Here is a 23,061-nt window from a genome sequence, read left to right as displayed (position 1 = left end):
TATTTCATTCCTTTGCAGGACTTGACTCGCCATCTAGCCAGCCAGTGGCATGACGGATTTGCTCTGACGTCATTCAGGTAGTGACCAATCGGAGCTAGTCTGCTGCCCCAGCCTCCTCGTGTAGCGGCGTGTGTTGGGCGCGCCAGTGGGACTCACAGACTGTATAAATGCGGTTGCACCACATTGCTCCTCAGTTCACACACAAGCAGCAAGGAGGATACACATCTCTTGCAAATAACTTGTGCTTCATTCAGCATTCATTCGAAGTTTTAACTAAAGACTAATAGAAAGAAATATAAGTTTCTGTTAATCAAAGCAACAGTGATTGTGAGGACATTATTTCCCCAAGTTTAATAACAGTACCTGAGACGGAACTTTCCACGTGCCTCACTTGAGCAGCACTGTAGGAGTGACAAGCACTGCGCATCATACCTCAAGACAAGAAATAGTTCTTGTGACTCTTGCCTTCCAAGTCCTTAAGCCAACAATGTGTTTCACCAACATGGAAGGACCTCAAGTGGAAATCTCTGGGTTAGCAACCCTGTGTTTTGACGAGGCGGGGACCTGGTTCCAAGGTTCCATTGCTGCCGAGGATGATACTCAGTACGTCATCTACGGCACCAAGTCTAAACGACTCAGCCAGGGTCAACCCAGCGCAGGTGAGTCATTGACAATGAATACAGTTGTTAGTTACTGTTGACTATTTCTTCAGGTACGGGTTCGGGACATGTTAGTATCAAGGGAATTTTCATATAAAGGACAAATGGTAGTAATTTTGTATGAATACGAAGTAGGAAAGAAATCTTGCTTTAGGAATTGGCAGTAACTGTACACATGGATCACGAGTGGATGATGATAGTGTAACAAACAGGTAGTCAATTAAGTTAAACCCTGGAATAACAACACTGGCAGCATCAGGATTGGTCAAAGTGGGACAAATTAAGGTTAGAAAATGTTGAGCCACCCCAAGCCTGCACAAGAGTAGAATATGTGATCACTTGTTAGTGTCCTGGCCTTGTGTAGTGTGACGCCCAGAAAGTAACCAATATTCCTGATATTGTTAACAAACAAACAGTTTTCGTTGTCTTTTGGGTTAGTCCTTAATGCGCTGTTGGACTTGGCTACATGGCGTGCGGAAGGAGCAATCTATTAATGGTGTGAGATGTATTAAGAGTAAACTATCTCAGCACACGAGGAGGACCAGTCAGTCTGTTTACCAAGGTTGACCTGCCATGCTTGGCGAAAGCTTCTTTGTTCATGGCGACTGGTTTTGGCAGTTTTGTGAAAGGACTTGTGTATCTGCAATGTCACTGTAGAGTAATTAAATTTAATTTTATACTGTTATTCACTTGTACTAAAAATGTTTCTTCTTTCCAGCTGGGTGCGAGTGTGGGAGCTACGATGACGGGCCGGGGGTTCCTGTGACCTTTGATATTCGCGTGATGGACTGTGAGGTTGGGGAGGAATACTCCCTAAAGCGCGTTCACGGCAGGAACGGTGAATTGTGCACCTTCGCCTGCGCCTCCGTCACCTTCACCACGGACAAGGTGTACCGGGGCCAGAAGGCAGACATGATCGCCCAGCGGTGTCTGGGTCACAAGATGACGGGTCGCCGTAACCACGTGTACCGGGGACCCATCAAGATCAGATGTGTGGCTGTGAGTCGCAATGCACACTGGGTGCTGTGAGCCACACCCACTGCGGGTGACCACGCCCACGCAGGGGACCAAACACAAGAGGCCGTTGCTCACTGGTAGGCACCCGGTGGATCTGGCGTTGCATGCATCATCGAGGCGACTTCGGTGCAGGTGGTTGTCAGCAACCAATGAGATGGAGAAGTTGGTCGTGTAAACTCCACTGACCAACCCGTCTTTCCATCCCCCGCGGCCTGCATTTCCATTCCCGACACGTCAGCAGCTTGTAGGGGGATGCCAGTGTACGCGAGGCTCGCCAGCCTGCAGTGTCAAGGCGAATTCTCTAGGGAGCAACTCCAATGCTGATACTGGAGTAAACATCCGCAAAAGATGGCTAACCTTATCTTGCTGAAAAATATTCCCAGAGCATAAAGGTATAATATACCTACAGCATCAGGGATATTCTGTAGCCTCAAGGGATACTCAGTCTGCAGCCTCAAGGGATACTCAGTCTGCAGCCTCAAGGGATACTCAGTCTGCAGCCTCAAGGGATACTCAGTCTGCAGCCTCAAGGGATACTCAGTCTGCAGCCTCAAGGGATACTCGGTCTGTAGCCTCAAGGGATACTCGGTCTGTAGCCTCGAGGGATACTCAGTCTGCAGCCCCAAAAGATACATAGCCCACAGCTTCAAGAGACACAGCCTGTATCTTCATGGGATACATTAAGTTGAGTCCACCCTGAAGTATCAAGGGTGAATATAATGTTCAGACCAAAATGTCTGTTGTCTTGACCCCATCCACATAATATACTCTGTACGTTAGACTGTACATTAGACAAGTCTCATTCTTCCATCACTCAACACTACTGTCGTCTTGGTTGTCCTACTGGCCTCTTGCAGTACAGCTCGGTGGTATTTATATGTGACGAGTGATAAGATTACTTGTAGGTTTTGGAAGATGAAAATACAGTCAGTGGTTGGTGGAATCTTTGTAAATAAATTTCGTACAAGAGTATATTAACTAATAAAAACATATAATATCCATGTATAATTACATTCTGTACTTTTATACTACTGTGATGGTTAAGTGGTTCACAGTAGGCTTTCTGATATGTAAACATATCCATGTTAGTCTTAATCCAAACCTTTAGCTGTAAAGGTTAGTGAGTCTGTTACCACGAGGGACCAATACAGTATTAAGGTTTATGACATTCTCAATGTATATAATACTCAAAACAAAGTTGCTTATTGTAGCCGCGCAGGGGTGTCAAACTCATGGCTCGCGGGATGACGGTAAAATTTATCAGTCCGTGAAATTTGATAGAAATAGATATGAAGGAAAAAACACAGATAAATGATTGAGTCAGTAAATTCCGAAGTGGTCTTTACATCATTGTGGCAATAACTGAATTTAAGTTGAGCTCTTAAGTTTCAAAACAAATGGAATTCTATAATAAATTGTAGCCGCAAGTAATGCATATATATGCCTTTTGCTATCCTATTATTAGCATTAATCATGTTTATTAAGTAAAATAATTTTACATACTTAAGATGAGTACAAACCCAAATGAGGTATTCCTGGTAAGGCAATGTGTGAAGCTATTAACTTCAATCCTGCAAATATGTGATATAGCACTTGTGTTGGCCGAGAAGAGGGTAACTAAAATAAGAATTGGCCCTCGAAAGGTTTTGAGTTTGACACTTTTAGGTGAGCTGAATCTTCTTCCATATTAAATACTATTAAGATAAACTGTCAATGTGTTTTACTTTTTACCTCCATACTTGTTTGATTCAGCTGGTGGTGTATAATAAACCAAAGTGGGACAGCAAAGTGTTCTGTAGCTCAACGGTTGGAAGGCATTGAGTTTTAATCTTTCACACCTCGTGCTACGGCGCCTGTACTAAAATTTCCACCTAAAATCTCTATATCAGTTCTTTCTTAATAAATATCATTTCTTAAAGATCACCTTTAGTGCTTACCCTACTGAAAACCTGCACCATGAAATGTTATAACAAATAGACTAAAACTAACAGGCTCTCATTGTGAACCCACGAGAGAAGTTTCAGCTACCCACCATTAATGAACCACAAAACAAAATGGTTCTCACATGTGGCGCCTCTATCATAAGTGGTCCATTATATAGTCATAATCTTGTGGGAAACATTAACCATTCCCGCCAAGGTTAGATTTAAGTCAAAATTTACGTAACTCAAGGGAATAATGCAAACCCCATGTCACGGTATATTTCAAGCTATAACTAGCACCAAACACCCGAGAGTTGTGACACACTCAACACTCTACAATAATTGAGAGCTACTGAAAATACGGAAAAACAACACACACTCACCCACCATACGTCCTGGACCAAGTGTTCGAAGAACAAACCGTAACTTTTCTGTCAAAACAAGAGTAGCTGTATGTTAATTATGTGATTCAGCTGGACATATTTTCTAATAGCCAAAAACAGTACAGTAATAGTTCTCAGACTTGTGTTGTTAAGCTGTCTCAAATCAACAAATCGTTTATATTCATGAAATATATAAAGTATTACTGTATTGAAAAATTTCGTCATTATATGTTTATCATCAAATTTAATAAATGTATCTGAGGGAATCACCTAACAGCCTTTGGATGAGACAGGTTGGATCAAGTAAAAATTTAAACTGGACATGATTTTCCCTTCAGTGCTGAGAGATTTGCCATAAAAGGGAGCTGATGCAACACACTACCTCGTCCCTAATAATGACAAAATTAGTTTTAGGAATTGATGAGAGCCAAGGCGGACTTGGAGACAAGAGATTACTGCTAAACTAGGTGCTACTACAACAAGTATTACCATTACCACTGCCATCACAACTACTACTACTACTCACGATAATACCCTGTATAACTACTTCATCCAAGGTTTACATTAATACAGCACAGAAGAGTGTTCCATAAACCTGACGGCCAGTTGAAGGCAATACGTATACAGTAGAGTCAGGCAATTACAGTGCATCCTCGTATAGCGTCGTCCCGCTTAACGTTGTTTTGGTACTACGTCGCTAAACTTTAGAGACCAAAAATTCGTTTAACATCCCGGTGATCCGATACTACGTCATTTAGCGTCGTCACGAACTACTTTCTACGGTGCATCACCCGCTCTTGTCTTTCCACGCTACGCTCTCTCGGCCCAGCACGCTGCCCTCACTCGCTGAACGTCAAAGCGTCCCCAAGCCAGTCTCTGTTACGACTTCACATCATTTGTGTGTGCTTAAGTGCTTTTGCTCTAAAACTGTACTATAACCATTCGAAATGGCTTCCAAGCACCCATCAAGTAGCATTACCCTGGCTACAAAAATGGATGTATTAGCCCGATTTGAAAAAGGGGAACGTGCTGTGGACATAGCCGCTGTGCTTGGTCTAACACCCACAATGGTGTGTACTATCCAGACCAACGCTGACAAGATTAAGGTTATGCTGGAAGTGGTACTACTCTCAGTGCAACTAAAACAACTCGTACTAGAAGTACTGTGATAGAAATAGTGGAAAAAATGCTGGCTATGTGGATGGAGGACCAGAATCAATGCAACGTGCCTGTGAGCCTTATGGTTATCCAGCATAAGGCCAGATCCTTGTTTGACGACATAAAAGAAGAAGAGAGTGAAGGATCGAAGGAAGAGACCTTTACAGCCAGCCGAGGCTGGTTTCAATGATTCAAGCACAGGTATTACTTCCACAATATTAAGATGACTGGTGAAGCTGCCAGTTCAGATACGGTTGCTGCCAAGACATTCCCGCCAGAATTCAAACGAATTAACCAGGAAGGAGGATACTCATCCAAGGAGGAGAAAAGAGCGCCAGGTTTTAAAGCGGTAAAAGACCACTTGACACTGCTGCTTGGCATTAACGCTGCCAGCGACTTCAAGCTGAAGCCTCTGCTGATTTCTCGCACTGCTAACCCACAGGCCCTGAAAGGTTGCTCTAAGGACCACCTTCCTGTCATTTACAAGGCAAACAAAAAGGCAAGGATAACCGGCACCATATTTAGCCAGTGGTTAAACGTGCATGCCGTCTCTGCAATGAAGGAATACTGTGCCAAAGAGAACCTTAACTTCAAAATTCTTCTGATCGTTGACAATGCTCCAGCTCATCCTCCCAATTTCGACGACTTGCATGACAGTGTAGAAGTTGTATTCCTGCCTCCCAACATGACATCACTGATGCAGCCTATGGACCAAGGCGTCATAGCCGCATTCAAGGCGTATTATTCTTGTCTGTAGTAATCAATGAGAGAGAGACTCAGGGAAGCAGGGAGTAGAGACCCTGCCCTTGCCAGTTAAGAGGGTCTCTGTAAATGCAGGTTTGTGATAGGAAGGACATTGTCATAAAATGTGCTTCATAATTGCCTGATGGTGAATGGGACACATACCATCAGGTTATCATGGCTAACCGACACAAATGTGGAAAATGTCTAAAATGATGATGATGATGATACACAAGGTTATAAAGAACTCACTAATGATATTGTAATTTTTATTGAAATATTTTCAGTAGTATTGTATATTTTATATAAAATAAAGTGTACAGTACAGTCTTAACATTCAGGACATATCTTGGTATTATATCTACAGTTTCATTAAAGACTTCATAGAAATAACAAACATAAAAACTTTACAACTGTCTAAGTGAACTGGGTTAATACAGGAATTATTTTATATTAGCTTTTGATTGAGAACATTTGTAGGAGACTTATATACATAAGAACAAAAGAATGGAGGTACACTAACTGCAGTGGGCCTATTAGCCCATATTAAACAGGGCTGCCCAGTATGGGCCAATAGACCCGCTGCAGTTTCCTCCATTCTTATGTTCTTATGTCGTCTCCTACAAATGTTCTCGATCAAAAGCAAACCTCAAATAATTCCTGTATTAACCCAGTTCACTTATGCCTGATATCAATTCTTTCTTTAAAACATAGGAGTAAGAAATAATTCCCTTATGATGTGATGGTAATGCTGTATTGTACTGTCCTTGAAGAAGTGATAGGGCATTATGTAATAACCAGACGCTCAAGGGTGTACATTCCGTAGCCTTCCGACTGTTTGGACAGACTCTTTGCCTTGATGACCCGCTCAAACAAATGCTCCGTATCCACCAGTCCTTCGAGAAACTTGCGCTGTGGAGAAATACATTGACAGGAAAAGATGACACATAACAATGACATTGGCTCATAAAAACCTCAGAAGCACTCAATCATCTTGCTGCAAGAACAAGGAATATAGTCACCTCACTATACAGAAACTAGTGTTTATTTTGGTTTTCAGTCTACCAGCTGGTTTTGTACTAGGTTCAATATGGACAATATCTGTATTGATTTTCATCTTGAAAAGATTAAACTCTGTCTGCTCCTGTAAGAAACCTAAGAGTATCATAGTTACCCAGCAAGATTCAGACCTACAAAGAGTTGAAATAATTTTCTCTTGATCTTAAAACAAAAGTGTTAGTGGATGGAGAGAGGAGAGTCGTCTATCAAACTTACCAAGGATTATAGCCACCTTCATACAGGAAACTTTCACCAGTTCTTTAATACACCCTTCTTCCTACTTCAGCTCCTGCTCTCCTATGACCTCTAGTGAACCTCCTGCCTCCTGACATTAATAGTAACAGCATTACCCAAGACCCCAGCCTTCACCTCCACCCCCTTGCCAATCCCTCAGCTCAATTTACTGTATTTGTCCTGCCCATCTCATCCTAATACTGTACAAGCTACTGTAGTTTTCTTCTAAAATGTGTCTTTGTCCAATTTCCTCTTTCATTTCCATCAACCACCTTCTTCCTTCCCCTTTTTATGTAACACTATTAAATATTAATTTTTGCTTCTTTTCATCAAGGAATAAAAAATGAGATCAATGTACAGGTACTCTGGAAAAAGTGCTTTAATATGCATCCCTAAATCACAAACTAAAAATGGCAAAAAACAAAACAAAAACAAAAATAAATAAAAGTACAGTCTTACAAATTTTTCCTTGGAAAAACATGAACCCTTTCCCACGACTAGCATCCCTGGAGTAAACTTGCTGATGAGACCATATAAAGTAATGAGTTGACTCAGCCCATGGGAACACAACATGGGCAGGTACCAAACTCTTCATGGTGCCACATTTGAATAAGCAATGAATTAAGCTTATAAGTGAAGAATATTTTCAATGGTAGTAATTTAATTGGGCAGAGAGCCATGATGGTGAAGATGAGAAGACAAAGTAATGAAGCTCTACCATAATGAATAGGACAATTTGAAAGACAAAAGAAATATGCACAATAAAATAATTGCATATCATTGAGTTCTTCAGAGAAGAAATTTTACAACTACAGGTGGCCTCAATTTATCAATCTAATTTTTAAACCAAAATATCCAATTATTGCGTGAGAACCTTCTGGCTGGACTGAGATAGGTCAGTTGATGGCCAACCACGAGAGGGAGAACCTGCACACACCTCTCCATAAATCACTCATTACCATAACTTAAATAATCCTCTTATGCATTCTTACATTATTACATGCTTATTGTTTTAACCCTTTTACTACATCTGTATCATATACGATACAGTAACATATTTCCTGACCACTGCGGCTGTATCATATACATCATGTGGTTTAAAATTGGTGTGCGTGCCCGATGAGCAAAAATACGACTGTACTGTATTATACGTAAGTATTTTTCTACCAAGCTTAAATATGTATAGTACAGTATTAATAGATTTTTTCTTGAAAATGTCCATACACAGGATAACCTGACTAATTAATGCGTTGCAGTGAAATGGTTAATATCATACGAGTGGTAATAGTGAATGGACTGGTCCCCCTCCCCAATACTGGGGGATATGTTTCTTGGCTGTGATTGATGAGCCCATTATAATATGGTACAATAGAGGATATGTCCCTGAACCATCCAAACTTTAACCCTGAAGACCTACACGTGAAGTACACTGTCATATACTGTAAATAGACTCGGTAATGTCCTATAATATACAGTACACTTTTATTTTAATCATAGAAACCAACATTATCATCAAATGAAGAACCTAAATAAGTGCATTAATAGAGCCTAACAATACATCAAAACCAATATCATAATGAGAGAAAAATGTCAGAAAATAAACATACACCAGAGTCTCAGCAGAGTAAACAAACCATCATGGTGAGTCCCTCAACCGAGTATTTTTAAGGTGGTGTCATTTATAATAATAATAATATACTGTACTCCTGTAATAATAATTACACTTAATCCTTGTTATTCATGTTGAACAGGTTCCAGAAATATAAAATTCCACAAATACTGTACCATTTTCAGTCCCCACAAATCTACCCTTTGGGTAACTTCTCTCCAATAACTGCATAAGTAAGAAATGTAATGCATGGCAATCATCATCATCACAACACAAAAGAATCAAATAAAAAATAAATAAAATTTGATTCAAGGCAATAATAAATAAAATAAAATTTAAAGTGTGCATATCAATTTACCTAAAATGACAATGATGATGAGAAATGGTGGATGCAGTAACAATGATGTAAGCTCTTCAAACTGTCTAAAATTACCTTTATATATTATGGTTGTGCTTAGTTAAATATAATGAAGGTTCCTAAAATAATAAATGTTGATCATAACCTAATGCTTACAGTCCTAAGTTTGGTCTATTTTCACATTCCCCAGCGTAAGGTTTTCTGACAATTAGATTTGCGAGAACACAAAATGCATCACCATCATCATTCTGAACCTAGTAACATTTCTCTACAGTGATGCCATGGAGTACACCTAGGCAATAATTTAAAAGAAAAAAAATTGTTTCACAGTCACCACAGTCAACTAAGATAGTCCTAAAACTCTACTGATGGAATTCATCTTTTTTGCCAGCCTTGTTGTGTTTTTATCACCGTCAACTTAATAAGTGATGGCTTTGTGGGGTCTCTTACCACTAGGTGCAATGCTACTGCTCTTATCTCTAAATGGTACGTCACTGTAAAAAAAAATATAAAAATACGACACACATTAGCCAATCAAACAACTTGGAACTTACGTGACATTGTTTTTTACGAGAAAATTGGTTTCACATATCACACGTCACACAAACTTTCACATACAGACCCCTTGTGGTGTATGAGGACTACCAGTGTCATATGACCCTCAGCAACTACTCCTACTATGGTACTATAACTACTTACAAACTACAACTTTAATATCGAAAATCAAAAAACTACTTGTTACCATAACTAAAGACTAGACAAACTAATATTCAATCAGGATTAAGGTTCTACAGTATAATAATTAAATCATGTCATTATAATAAACTTCCCATGTTCCTTATTTGCTTCAAACACTAGAAATCCTAGTACCGACTCCTTTGCATAGTATTCTATCACGCAACTTTACCTTTTATCATTAATTAACACTGTCTCACATTATTTTGCTTCCAATCTTACAGACACAGTATATGTACTCCTAAGTTTATGTCCTTCCCTTGTCCAGCAGACTTTTTTTTTTACCCTACAACTCTTTTTTTTTTGTTCAAAGCCAAGACATCCAGGTTCCCTTCATTGATCATTGCTTCATTCACACTTTACTGTTCTTTGTCATTATACCCCGTGCATGGTCAAAGTCACTTGTAGGTGTTTTTGTTCATTTTAACTTTGATAGAAAAAATAAAGAAATAAAGCATTCTCATGCTTTAGGCTCTTTTCCAAAACATGTAAGGTAGCTTAGATTGTTGCCCTGTTGCAGCAAGTTACCAACTTAGTGCACACTTACAGAAAATAATGCACACCAACCCTGTCGAGCCATGGAATGGAATTTGTGTCTTTTTGAGTTAGGAAGTCTACAGTACTGCAAAGTGTTACAAATATACACAATAAACTAACCATGTTTGTGACCTGAGTGAAGCAGGAGAGGAGGAGACGGTGAATGCTGACTTCAGAAGTCATAACCAACTGGTGGTAGTTGACATCAAGCAGCAAGCTGAGCCAATAACTAGCCTGGTGCAGTGATGGTACTCGCACATCTTCTGCTGGAATCTGCTCTGCCTGAAAGTCAGTAAGAAGAGAATTCTGTTATGAGAAGAGAAAATAAAAAGGAAGAACATGTGCACCTATTTTGCACAAGCAATGTCAAAATAATCTTTTATCATGAAGTTATAATGAATTCATGTATTATAGATTTATAGGTAGGAATAGAGGACTTTGAGGTAACAGCAGAGGTTCACCAAAGGTTTATATGTGTATTGAATTCCCTTTTGTTGATAACAAAACTTTAGAATTGGATTGCCTGAGAATTGTTGTATGCTGCTGACTTACGAGATGATAGCTGATAGTATTGCAGAGGCAGTGGAGAAATTTAAGAAATGAAAGGATAGAATAGTTAAAGGGCTTGAGAGTGATGTGGCCAAAACAAAAGTACTGATTGGTGGCACAAGTCTGGAACCAGTGGTGAAATGGGGAAAATGGTCATGTGAAGTGTTTGAAAGATGTTGGAAGCAACTCAATAATGTGAAGTGTGAAAGACTCAGTGGTGTATATCGTAGACTGCAGGATGTTGCAACAAATAAAGAATAAAGGCAGAGAATAAAACACAAGCATACAGTATATAGAATAAATAATAATGTACACCTATTCTGTTTCACTACCTATTTCACAAAACATTTGCTACCACACACAGTACTGTATACTATTCTTTTCAAGAAAGTAGCTGAGAGGAGTGCTAATGTTACTGACAAGGAACCATCAACCCTTGAATATCCTGTGGCTGGACCATCAACCAACACTGTTCCATTGTAAGACTGCATATATCATATATCTGTATGAAACAAAAAGCAACACCAGGTAACTATAATCTTGAATCTTTTGTTTAATTTGACCAATAATAAATTCAAAAGCAAGTGAGCACAATAACTGTACTAGTATTTGATTAACAAAAACTAATATAAATAAATATAATTAAAGCAATAATCAGGCAATACTAACTATTCATGAAATCTATTTCTTGAAAATGTCTCACAACTCACACAAAGCTGCTGGGATGTAAACAAACACAAGCAAGCTTATGTTGGTGCTATGTAAGCCTGCCTAGGGAAATCTCACTTCTATAAAGACTATATTTAATAATTTGTATTAAAATAGTGCATACAATAATGATTTCTTTATATTGTTATTTAAAGTAGCTTAACAAATGTTCAGCCAAGTTTCTGTGAGTGTGTGTTAGCAAACCTTGATGAAGTGGCAACAGATGGATGACCCAGGAAATCATAAAATCCTCAGAACCAGTTGTCTGTATTGTATGACCATATCACCAATAGCTTGCCATGAAAATATTGTTTGTACTGCAGCAATGCTAAGACTTGTTTGCCTCACTAGACCCATCCATGACAGTTACAGTTATCACAGGTGAAGTGTGCTAGTTGTCTGTTTACTAGCTGCTGTAAATGTTGGGGGTTAGCCTGGGTTGTAACCCACACACTTGATGGGTACTACACATTAGTCTCCCCAGAGTGATGTGAAGCTGTAAATAATAACACTTACATTCCTACATCAAGAGAAACACACCCAGTAATTAATACAAAGCCGCAAGACAAGTAAATTGCCATAATAATATAAGAACCTACAAAACTTATGGAGAGTCACTTTTTATCTATAAAACTTACTTCACCAGTTGTTATTAAATAATGAAGATACTGAATGAGACTGAGAGCATTATCAAAAGAAATTTTGGGCAAATCTTTTAGCAGCTGGACGTCTGTGAAGGGCTTGTTTAAAATGCCATTTATGAAGTGTGCCTTGCCAGAGCCAAATGGACATTTGATTTCTGAAAAAAAAAAAAATACTGAATTCATTTCTCTTTTCATATTTGTAACAATACATCATCACCTTTTCATCGGTGACTACTATACAGTATAGCTATGGTAGTGTCCTAGGATGATTCGTACAAGAACAGTATGGTCGGGATATATCGCGACTTTATACAACGATTTTTTTTATTTCGCGAGGGAAATCAAGCAGGAAATATTTCAAATGTACCTCCATGGCAAAAAATGAGTTATTTGCTCACCAGAGGCGCCACCGTGGCTGCTCACTCACGCATTCACGCTCGCCCACTCAATCTTTCTGAGTGAGTGACGAGAAAGCAGCCGACTCTGCTGCAGATTACGACTTCTAAGGTGAGTGTAAATTGGTTGCTAGTGACGTGAAAAGTGAAGTGAGGATAATGGAAAGCTTAATGGAAAAGATTTAATACTGTAACTAATATTTTTGGTGTTCGTTTATGTAGGTGTGGGATTGTCAAGTGAGGGTGGCAGTGTGGCGTCTGCTGTCGAGTCTGGTGTTCCCAAGATGGTGTGTCAGCTGCCGAGTCTGGTGTTCCTTGATACTGATATTGAAATAGCCTGTTGTTCCTGAGTCTAGTGTTCATTGGTGCTTTAGTTAGTAAGAAAATAAACTCGTTAAGTCAAGTTTAGTCACTTTTTTGGGCCTCCGGAACCTAACCCTATTTTCCCCATTGATTACGTGTAATATATCGTGATTAGTACTTAGCTAACATCATTGGACACTATCTCGCGATATATCCCGACCCTACTGTACTGTAGTCACTTTTTACTCATGTTTCTTATGTACTGTACATGCATTTCAGAGTAAGATTTTTGTTTTAAAACTTTACCATAAATCTTTAAAAAAAAAAAGTTACTATAGCTCCAAATAAGTAAATACAGTATTAATATTCTGGTGACACTTGAATCTACCAGTGTTTTAACAGCTTTCTGTGGGAGGATAATGGGCTACAGAACACTCCAGAAAGGAAGGAAACAGTAGAGACGACTGGTGCATGATGAATATGGAGACAAATATATAAAGGAGATGAAAAGAGAATGGAAACAAAAAAGCAGAAATACTCCGCACACTCTAGCTCAAACTTTCAATACGCAATATATATGGTAAAATATTTCAAATTATATACTGTAATTTATATTCATTCCTCAAACATAAGAAAATATTATTTCTCAAGTTATGGACAGCACTGATTACTACATCATCCACAGACCCATGACTTCAGAGTGTCCCATTACTATTGATGGTTAGTACAAAATACTGTACTCTCTACTGGGTGGACTTTTAGGCCAGGGTAGACATTTGTCCTCCAAAAATTTTCACCTAAAATTTTATCATTTGACAATTCTCTATAAAAAAAAATTTGTATTCCAGTCTTAAAGATTGCATTTAGTGTTTACCCAACCTTAAAATTCCTTCACCATGAAAAGCTATAGTATAAAATGATCCAAATAAAAATACAGAGCATGGCTAATCCTGGGCTTGACTTCCGCCTCATTACTGCCCGGAGACGAGTGTTTCGCGTCACTAGTTACTAAAACTGATAATATTATAGTAATAGATAATAGCCAAATGAAGGGTGCATGGCTTAAACACTAATAATTCACCATTAAACATTTACAAAACACTTACTATCTGTATCTTCTTCCAAGGGTTCAAATTCCATCTGCAGGATAGGATATTTGCAGAGTTCCTCAAACTCCATGTCTTTACACAGCATATACAAATTGAGGACATCGATAAGACAACTTTCAGGGATATTGCTGAACTTATCCATGGCCTCATCCAGGAGTAACAGCTTCTTTTTCTCAATCATATGACTCACCACATCGGATACAAATCTGAAAATGAAAAACAAAGCTAAAATATGAAACTCTTAGATACTGTACCACAATAAAAAATATTGTAAAAAAATCCCATCATGTGCATAGTTCAGACACTAAAGGCTTTCATTTCAGAAAATTTCCTTCCACAGCTTTTGAGAATGGCAGTTGCAATATCACACTCTTCTATTACAATAAACAAAACCAAGCACCCAGACCCAACTTAATCCTAGTTAACTTCATCACTGTTTGGTTACGTGGGGTTGGTTAAGGCTTTTAAATAATAAAGTGTCAATGCAAAATCTATACACAAAGATGTCCACCTTGCCATAGACTAAAGATAACTGAAAGAGGATAACTTGAACTGGTGGAGATTATATGACATTTGAAAAAAATGCTGAAGTAGGGAGTTCCACAGAGTGCTAGTAAGGTGTATAATTAATGATTGGTAGCAGAGGTTCTTCAGAATGGAATTTCAACACAAAAAAAAGTCATGGGCCCTCCTAAATGGTCTTATAGACTGACAGAGGGTGTGTGGAGGTGACACTATTGACTGTCACTTGTCAGAATAACTGTGAAAATATCTATTACAGTAGAGTACAAGTACAGTACATCTAAAAAAAGTATATACTTTCAGTACCAATGGTCTTTATCCCCAAAGAAAAATTTACCCAACAGTTTTCATGTATGGCTTCACTCCAACTACTACTGTATTACCAAAAACAATCACAAATCAGTAAGTCCTTGTTTATAATTTATGAGGATTACACTTGAAAATCTTGAGTAGGAAGCTAGATCAAATTCATAAAAACAGGTTTTAACTTATGGGACTAAAGGGATTGCATTCACGGCTTTCAAGACATTTTACAACTCCCAAAACAAATTCCTCCAAGAGGCTGTGAGTATGAGGCCAACCTGAGGGCCCAGCATTGATTTTTTAACTATACAGGCAATCCCCGGTTTACGATAGGGTTCCGTTCCTGAGGACGTTCTTATGTTGGAAATGCATATGAGTCGGAACACATACTATGTGCATACCGTTCTTCCAGAACAATGTTTAAAATCCCACTATACCATTGCCTAAAGTCACTTAATTTAAGAGAAAAGAAGAAATAGAATGATAAAATACAGTAAATGAACATAAAATATAAGTCATCAGGTAAATAAAATACTCTACTGTAAATTTAAAGCTTAACCCCGTTTGTAGTGACGGGCGTTCGTAAGTCAGGGATACTCTGTGCAGTATGTATACAGTAATCATATTAATTTCTATATTCTTTTCACAATGGATTTACACAATTCAGCAGACATGACCAATTTCAACATAAATTACTTGGAAATCAACAAATCCACAAAAAATATTCATATTTTATATAATATTTACTACTTAGAAAAAGATGACTGTAAAATGTAGATATAAGAAGGATATTCTCAATGCTTTCTCTTGTAATAATCACAAGATCTCTGACTTAGCTCCAGTACTGAGTCTGACCTCCACATAATTCTAATGAAGTCTAAAACAAGGTTCCTCTATTCTGAGTCTGAACTTCTAGGAATACTCACAAACTCTCAGACAAGGCTCCTCTACTTAGACTTTGAACTATTTCACTTAGTTCCTTGCTCATTTTACAGAATATAGTGTCCATTGCTTCCTTTGGCACTATTTGGTTCGTGGAGTCGTTTTCTAGCCAGCTATGACAAGCTTCTGACGAAGTTCCACGTGTTTCTGAAAGGAAGAAAAGTGGCAAATACAGTGGGTTTTAGGGTCATTCCTCTCAATAAGGCTAAAAATACTGGAGGTAATTTTTACTCTCAGGGTGTGGCCCGTGTGTGGAGTCTCATCACCTAAAACAATTTGTCTATTTGAAAGTGTTGACTCTGGAAACTCTACATCTATATCTATGATTAAGAAGAAATATTTGTTTAATTAAATACAGTAACTCGGTAATTCTAATCCAAAACTTCCTTAATCTAACAAGGAGAACAATGAGGTCCATTGTCTTCCTCCCACAATGAAGAGTAAATAACTTTCAGCTTATAAACCAATAGGGAAAACCAATGCAGGCAAATGAAAGGTAAACTAGCATGTACTATACCTGATCATATTATTTTGGGGGATGGACATGTGTTGATGGGTGAAGCTCGGTTATATGAAGCAATAGACGTAAACCAGATTGATGTTTGGGGGTTTGTTATGGAAGGGGAATAACATAACAATACAAAAATCATAAATCACAACAATAAAAATAATTAAATGAAAGCAAATGAAGGGAGCATATGTGAGTATTTACATACAATAGAAACAGCATACATACGGGGTGCGATCCAAAAGTCCCCGGACTGGCTTCATGAAATCTTTAATTTTCAAGATATTACAGTGAAACTTTAGTTGCCCTTAAAATATTCTTCTGAGGCCTCAATGCAGCGCTGAATCCCCTCCTCCCACTTCTGGAAGCAAATCTGGAAGTCCTTGTTGGTGAGGCTGGAGAACACCTTCTGCCATGTGTCCTGGATCGCCACTCTGTCCATGATCTTCCCCTTGAGGTTCAACTTGAACTTCGGAGACAGCATGGCATCCCAGTGGCCCCCCACCCTCCTTACTCTCCAGATCTGGTCCCCTGTGACTTCTGGCTTTTTCCGAAGTTCAAGTTGAACCTCAAGGGGAAGAAGATCATGGACAGAGTGGAGATCCAGGACACATCGCAGAAGGTGTTCTCCAGCCTCACCAACAAGGACTTCCAGAAGTGGGAGGAGGGGATTCAGCGCTGCATTGAGGCCTCAGAAGAATATTTTAAGGGCAACTAAAGTTTCACTGTAATATCTTGAAAATTAAAGATTTTATGAAGCCAGTCCGGGAACTTTTGGATCGCACCTCATATATATATATAGACTGTATATATTTAATAAAGCAGAGAAAAAATTTGCAGAAATGAAAGGAAAGTGTGTGTTGGTACAGTAATGGCTCGGGTCACCCTGCTCCATAGTGTGACAAAAAGTTTACCTGGAAGTTGAGGACCCACCTGATACTTTGGAACCAAATACAGTAGCCAGGTTGGACTCTTGAACAATAAATGGGATGAGAGCTAAGGATCCACCCTCAGCAACTATCACACCCTCTGATGAGACCCAAGCTTGAGGCGGATTTTGGTACATCTTCAGTTTACGGCTGCTGGTGACCACATCAAATTTTATGTCACGAAGAACTAACAATCCACCTGCAGAACATGAGACCATCTTGTCATAATAATTTTATAGCATGACATGAGAAAATACTACCGAACATATACAGGTATATAATGAAAAAAAAAGTGGGGAATAACTTAACGTATCATATATTATGCCTTGATAAGGGAGAATTAGAGACAATGGTAAAATATGGAGATGAAGTATGCAGGAAAAGAATGTTTAAGGTGAATACAATGCAGAGTCAAAAAGTTTCAAGAGCTAAATGGATGAAAGGGCACTAAGGTGGTATGAACTGAAGGAACAAATGGCAGAGGAGGAATTGGTTAGAATTATTTTGGACATACTGTAAGAGCCACAAGAATGATTGAAATAGAGAAGCTTGGTGACTTAGTGAGGTCTGGTGGTGTTGTGCTAGATGATGCTACAAGGATGATTATGGACTATGCAGTGTAGCTATTTTGTGTATGTGTGTGTGAGAGTGTTAACAAAGAATAAACCTGATAATTCAGTCTGCAAAAGGGAATCAACCCCTTCATTACAGGGACACCACTTAGAATATTTAATTTGGCTAACGGCAGACAATTTTAGTCAGCTCAGAGGGGAGCCCCTACACATACAACACTGGACATGAAGACAGATTAAAAGATCCGTTATAAATAATCTAAATATAAGCTCAGGATATGGGGAATTGTGTGTGTGTGTGGAGAGTTTACACTGTACTTGATGTGTCACCCCTTCCGTGTCACTTTCTACATGTCTTGCACTGCTCCCTTATACAAATTCCTTCCTTTCATGAAGTTTCTGTAACCCTCAATTCACCTCACATAATAACAGTGGAGGAGGAGAAAACATGAGAGACAGATACACAAAGACTTTCACTAAGCTAACAACTATCTAGCACACACTTGCCTTCATCTCTTTTATCCAAGCCAAAAATAGCTACATGGGTTGCTGATAACTCCAATATCTTTGAATTTTTGGAAGTGTTTATACATTTCTCCTGTACAAGGTGCTGTCCAGGTAACTTCTCAAGATTGTCTTTCCGAAGATCAAAGCAGAACAGTTCTCCTGTAGACCCTGAAGAGAAAATAGGTGAATGAATAAAATGAAAATGCAACTCTCTACCAGCCTAGAATGGTAAACTGGAATATCTTTACCAGTACCCTATATTGTCTATTAAAACTACTATGGTTCTTTGTTCCAACTCTAAGCATTCAATGTAATTTCTTCAATAAACCTTCACTGATTTTCTAATACAGTATACAGAGAACAGTATTGATTTAATTTAGTATCATTTTAGTATTTAGAAAATATTACAAATAAATTCACAATATATCAACTGTTATACATACATATAGTAATGAGCTTAGAAGATGACAGGGCGCAGATTCCCGTGAGTCTGGCATCCTTCAATGCTAAACTGTAACTACTGGAGGCCATCGAGACAGAGTCAGTCAGTTGTAGGTGAAACAATTTGAGGGAACCATCCTGGAAATGACAAGAAGCATTGGGTGAAATAAAATCTATAACAACAATTCCCCTTAAAATCAATCATACAACAACTTCACCATACTAACTTGTCGAGACTGTATCTATACTACATACTGTATGACAGGAAAAACTGAACTTCCTTGTTTTTGGTAACATATATCTTTCAAAGTTATAAAACACTATAAAGCCTACTAGTAGTGTTACTCCTTTTAGACAAATAAAAAACAGTTCAAGGTCAGTGTACCATTATTCCATGAACTGTTTTCTCCCTATTTCTGTATGCAACAAGTTATTGATGTTCTTTTCCAGAAAATGTCAAATCCTATATCAGAAAATCTTAATTTCAGTTTCAATTTCATTCTGGCAAAATAGGGAATTGAAAGTGAAATATCATTTTGTAACCAAGTCTGTACTGAACAGCTTTATATAACCAGTAAGTCTATAGGCTGAAACCCTGGCCACAAGAACCTCCATTGTAATCCTTAGTTTACACTGTATTCCATTTCCACATTTACACCAACTAAACATAATTCAATCTTGCTGTCAATAAGTGTTTTGCTGATTAATATAACAATTACCTGGATTTCTTATGTAATTAGACAGCCTTCTTCCCTCGGCATGGTCACCTCTAGTTTAGGCAGCCATTAGGTAAATAAGTTAAAAAAAACAAACATGAATTGCAGAGCACATTTTCTCACCTTTTTCTCCACCACCATAACAATGCGCTTAGCATCCTTGATGATCTCCACATAGCTGATGGACTCTCCCTCTGTTAAGAATCCTGGCTTGGGAGCCTTTCGAGAATTCAGTGCAGTGGTTAGTTCCTCAACTTGACCACTAGTAAAGACAATGTAAACAATATCTCCACTGACCAACAACTGATGAATTGACGTTTCAAACTGTAAATAACAAAAAGTAAATACTCAGTTACATACATACATAATGTGCAAAAAATAAAATAAAAGAAATAAGTAACATAAGCTCAAAACCATAATGGGAACAAACATTTCTTTGTGTGTTAGAGCATTGCAGGTCAGCAGAGACCCATACACAAGGGGGTTAGTAATTATCTCCACCAATCCCTTCACTACGGCAATGCCACTTTTGATATTTTATTTGGTTAACGTCAAACAATTTTATTCAGCTCAGATGAGACCCCAGACACAAGGGGTTAAGAATAGCTCTCCAGACACTCTCTGAAACACAAATGAACATTTGGATGATTCTTAAAGCGTGGTGTAAAGCTCATCAATTGTGCCATTCAGGACATACTTACACTACGCCTCTTAACTTTGTCAATGTCATCTTCAGCATGACTCCACTGGGATATGTTTGTGTTTTTGATGACAGCAACAACATTGTCTGATACTGGGTCACGGACAGCAGCGGAGGTGAAGGGGTGCCAGCTCTTTGTTGTCCAACTTCTCACCTCTCTTCGGTCAACAACCTGAAAAGCATCAACACGTAAATACCAGGATATCACTCACAACAGAAAACAAAAAATATTAAGTGTTCAGGAGTGAGTTGTAACCTTATTTCTATTAAATTTTATGGGATTGTCAATGATATACCGTACAGGTACTTAGTTTTAATGGTAACTTAAGGAATAACTTAAGAAATCAAACTAAAATTTCTGGAGATACTATTTGCATGATACTGAACACAAAAATGGAAGCAAAAATGCATAAAACCTAATAGAACCTGACCTAACCTACATAATTTACTTAATCTCCCTTAACTTCCTAACCTGTGCATTGTCATTTTGATTTTCTTTCGGTAAATTTTTACTTAAGGACATGAGTCCAGTGTATTTTGGTGTGTTTTAAACAAATCTGACCTTCATTTTTGGCAGATATTGCAAGTTCTCCCCCCCCCCTTCCCCAAACAATAATGGGGAGAGCCTGGAAAATCAGGGTTTTTGAGTGGGGAAAAACTAAAACGAGTCATCTGACTTAACAAAAACTAACCTAACTCATAGCCGACCCCGGTAGGCCTAACCTGACCCCTAGCCAGGGTTTCCGCCCCCATACCCCCAGTAGGCCTAGCTTAAACTAACCTAAATGGTTCAGTAGTTAAAAACTTTGGGGCACGCCATGTCCGAAAGTACAATACCTTAGCTAAAAGTGGAAGGACCAGGGGTATGTAAGAATAGGATAGAATGATCGTCTTTCTCGTAAAACTTGGCAATAAACTTAAAATAATCGTAGGAGCACAAATGACAACCAACCTCCACCAAGGCCATTGTGAAACTGGTCAATGAAATTAAAATTGTACCCAGGATCCTTCCTTTGAAAAAAATTTGCGTGATGATATCGATACCTCATTGGTCACGACTGGATGACGTCAGTCAACATTGAGCATGCGTGATGCGCCGATAACATCACCTCACAGACGAAGACTGAAAACTACTTAAAATCAATTAAATTCAATTGTGTCACTAATATCCATTTCTGCCATGTACAGTATATATAGGATTCAAAATGCTCAGAATAGCGAGATCTAAATGTTTCAGTAGTTTTGTAACTTTCGGGGGCGCTATGTCAATACTATTCTTTCTTAATATAATCCAAACATCATCTCTTGAAAAAATGAGCGAATTCAATCCATTATAAATCATAATAACCACACCTGATGACATATAAACAAAGACTACCAACTCTCCCTTATGGCAGACGATGTCAATCAAAACATGATCGCCAAGAGAGATCAAACGGCACCATAATTATGGTAAATATTTTATTTCTCCGCCTATAAAGGAAATAGAGATGTAAAATTACTGCCATATGATCAGTGTTCACAGTGTTTTTATCCACTTATTTCACTCTGCTTTCATGTGCTGCCCACTAACAATTAATTTATGATCAAAGGATAGGCTAATAAAATAAATAATAAAATATAAAATAAAAATAAAATATAAAATAAAAACTTATTGTTTACCAATATTTGTATACCTCGATTGTGTTTTATAGTTTATATATGTACAATGTCTTTGTATAAGCTAAGCCAATGTAAACGGATATGTAGATTAGACTAAACAAACATCTATCTATCTATCTTGCGTACTGTAGTTACTTGTAGTTAACATCATAGCATCATGTGTTTCCTACATTACGAAACAGGCGATTAAACTATATCATTAACAAATACTGTACCAGTCAAAAGAGTTAGAGCTAAGAATTGTTGGCTATTAAGGGTTATAGAGCATTGGTGGGTCTACAGTACTTACATTATAAAGCTTCACGTTTCCTTTACATGTTATCAATAGGTGCTCGTCTTTGTCCCTGGTAACTCCAATAAGGTTTTTGGGATGAAAGTCACTGCAGAGGAAACTTGTGCTTAAAAGTGTTGCTGCCATTACACTCAAGGTCTTCAAGTTACTATATTTAAGATTATAATTAAAACAACTCCATCAGTCGTCACTCTTTACACATGGCCATGCTGGGTCTAGTAATGATTGATGTTAAAAAACACCACGAACAACTCTGATAAGTATTTATTTATTTCAAGCAACAGAATCATCCTATACATATCCCTATCTACGCATTATTTTAATGATATTTTATTTTATTTTATTTTATTATATATGGTTAAATTAATCATCTTAACTCTTATAGTAGGTTGAGAGATTAACCGGTCTTGTTTTGAATAATTTTTAACATTGACTACATTCCTAGTGTTATTTACATCTTTAAATCAGACTCATATTGTAGAATAAATTTGTTAACATAAATTTATACTTTTGTATAACCAAAATTATTTAATATAAAATATATTTTATACAAAAATTAATTTAGTTGAAGCTCGGAAAATTTAATCTTATGCCAAATTTAGGGAAAATATCCCAAGCATAATGGGTTTATAGAGGTAGCAGAGAGAACGCTTATACTACAAAGTCTTAAGAAGCATATATTTTATTTTATTATATTCCTGTTGCTATTACATAAAGAAACTATTTACAGAAAACTAATGCATCAATTTACATAGATTAGTACTGAGATAAAGATACTAAACATTTACTGATAAGACATTTAGAAATATATTATAAATCTGTGCAATGAGGCGATCAGATTGCTCAG

At 37.9% G+C, this 23,061-nt stretch overlaps 2 protein-coding genes across 3 annotated transcripts in view; one reads left to right on the top strand and one right to left on the bottom strand.

Annotated features, from left to right (window-relative positions):
- Positions 1-3,383, top strand: part of LOC121860098 — a 32,136-nt gene extending 28,753 nt beyond the window's left edge. For both annotated transcript variants that reach the window (XM_042357131.1, XM_042357130.1), the window contains exons 2-3: positions 19-659; positions 1,378-3,383. In XM_042357131.1, coding sequence (XP_042213065.1) covers positions 488-659; positions 1,378-1,688 — 483 coding nt within the window. In that variant the 5' untranslated portion in view covers positions 19-487 and the 3' untranslated portion in view covers positions 1,689-3,383. The remainder of the gene's footprint in view (positions 1-18; positions 660-1,377) is intronic.
- A 2,752-nt stretch (positions 3,384-6,135) lies between these two features.
- Positions 6,136-22,422, bottom strand: LOC121860096 (nucleolar protein 11-like). Its single transcript, XM_042357129.1, has 11 exons — positions 22,212-22,422; positions 20,262-20,432; positions 19,684-19,884; positions 18,847-18,982; positions 18,404-18,571; positions 17,329-17,523; positions 15,872-16,034; positions 14,118-14,326; positions 12,308-12,468; positions 10,533-10,694; positions 6,136-6,792 (listed from the first exon to the last, which is right to left on the bottom strand). Exons 1-11 carry the CDS (start codon positions 22,338-22,340, stop codon positions 6,667-6,669), a joined length of 1,821 nt encoding a protein of 606 aa, XP_042213063.1. The 5' UTR covers positions 22,341-22,422; the 3' UTR covers positions 6,136-6,666.
- Between the last annotated feature and the right edge of the window lie 639 nt (positions 22,423-23,061).

This window comes from Homarus americanus, unplaced genomic scaffold, assembly GCF_018991925.1.
Source record: "Homarus americanus isolate GMGI-L3 unplaced genomic scaffold, GMGI_Hamer_2.0 scaffold58837, whole genome shotgun sequence".
Classification (NCBI taxonomy): domain Eukaryota; kingdom Metazoa; phylum Arthropoda; class Malacostraca; order Decapoda; family Nephropidae; genus Homarus; species Homarus americanus.
This window is presented reverse-complemented; position numbering and strand designations above follow the sequence as displayed.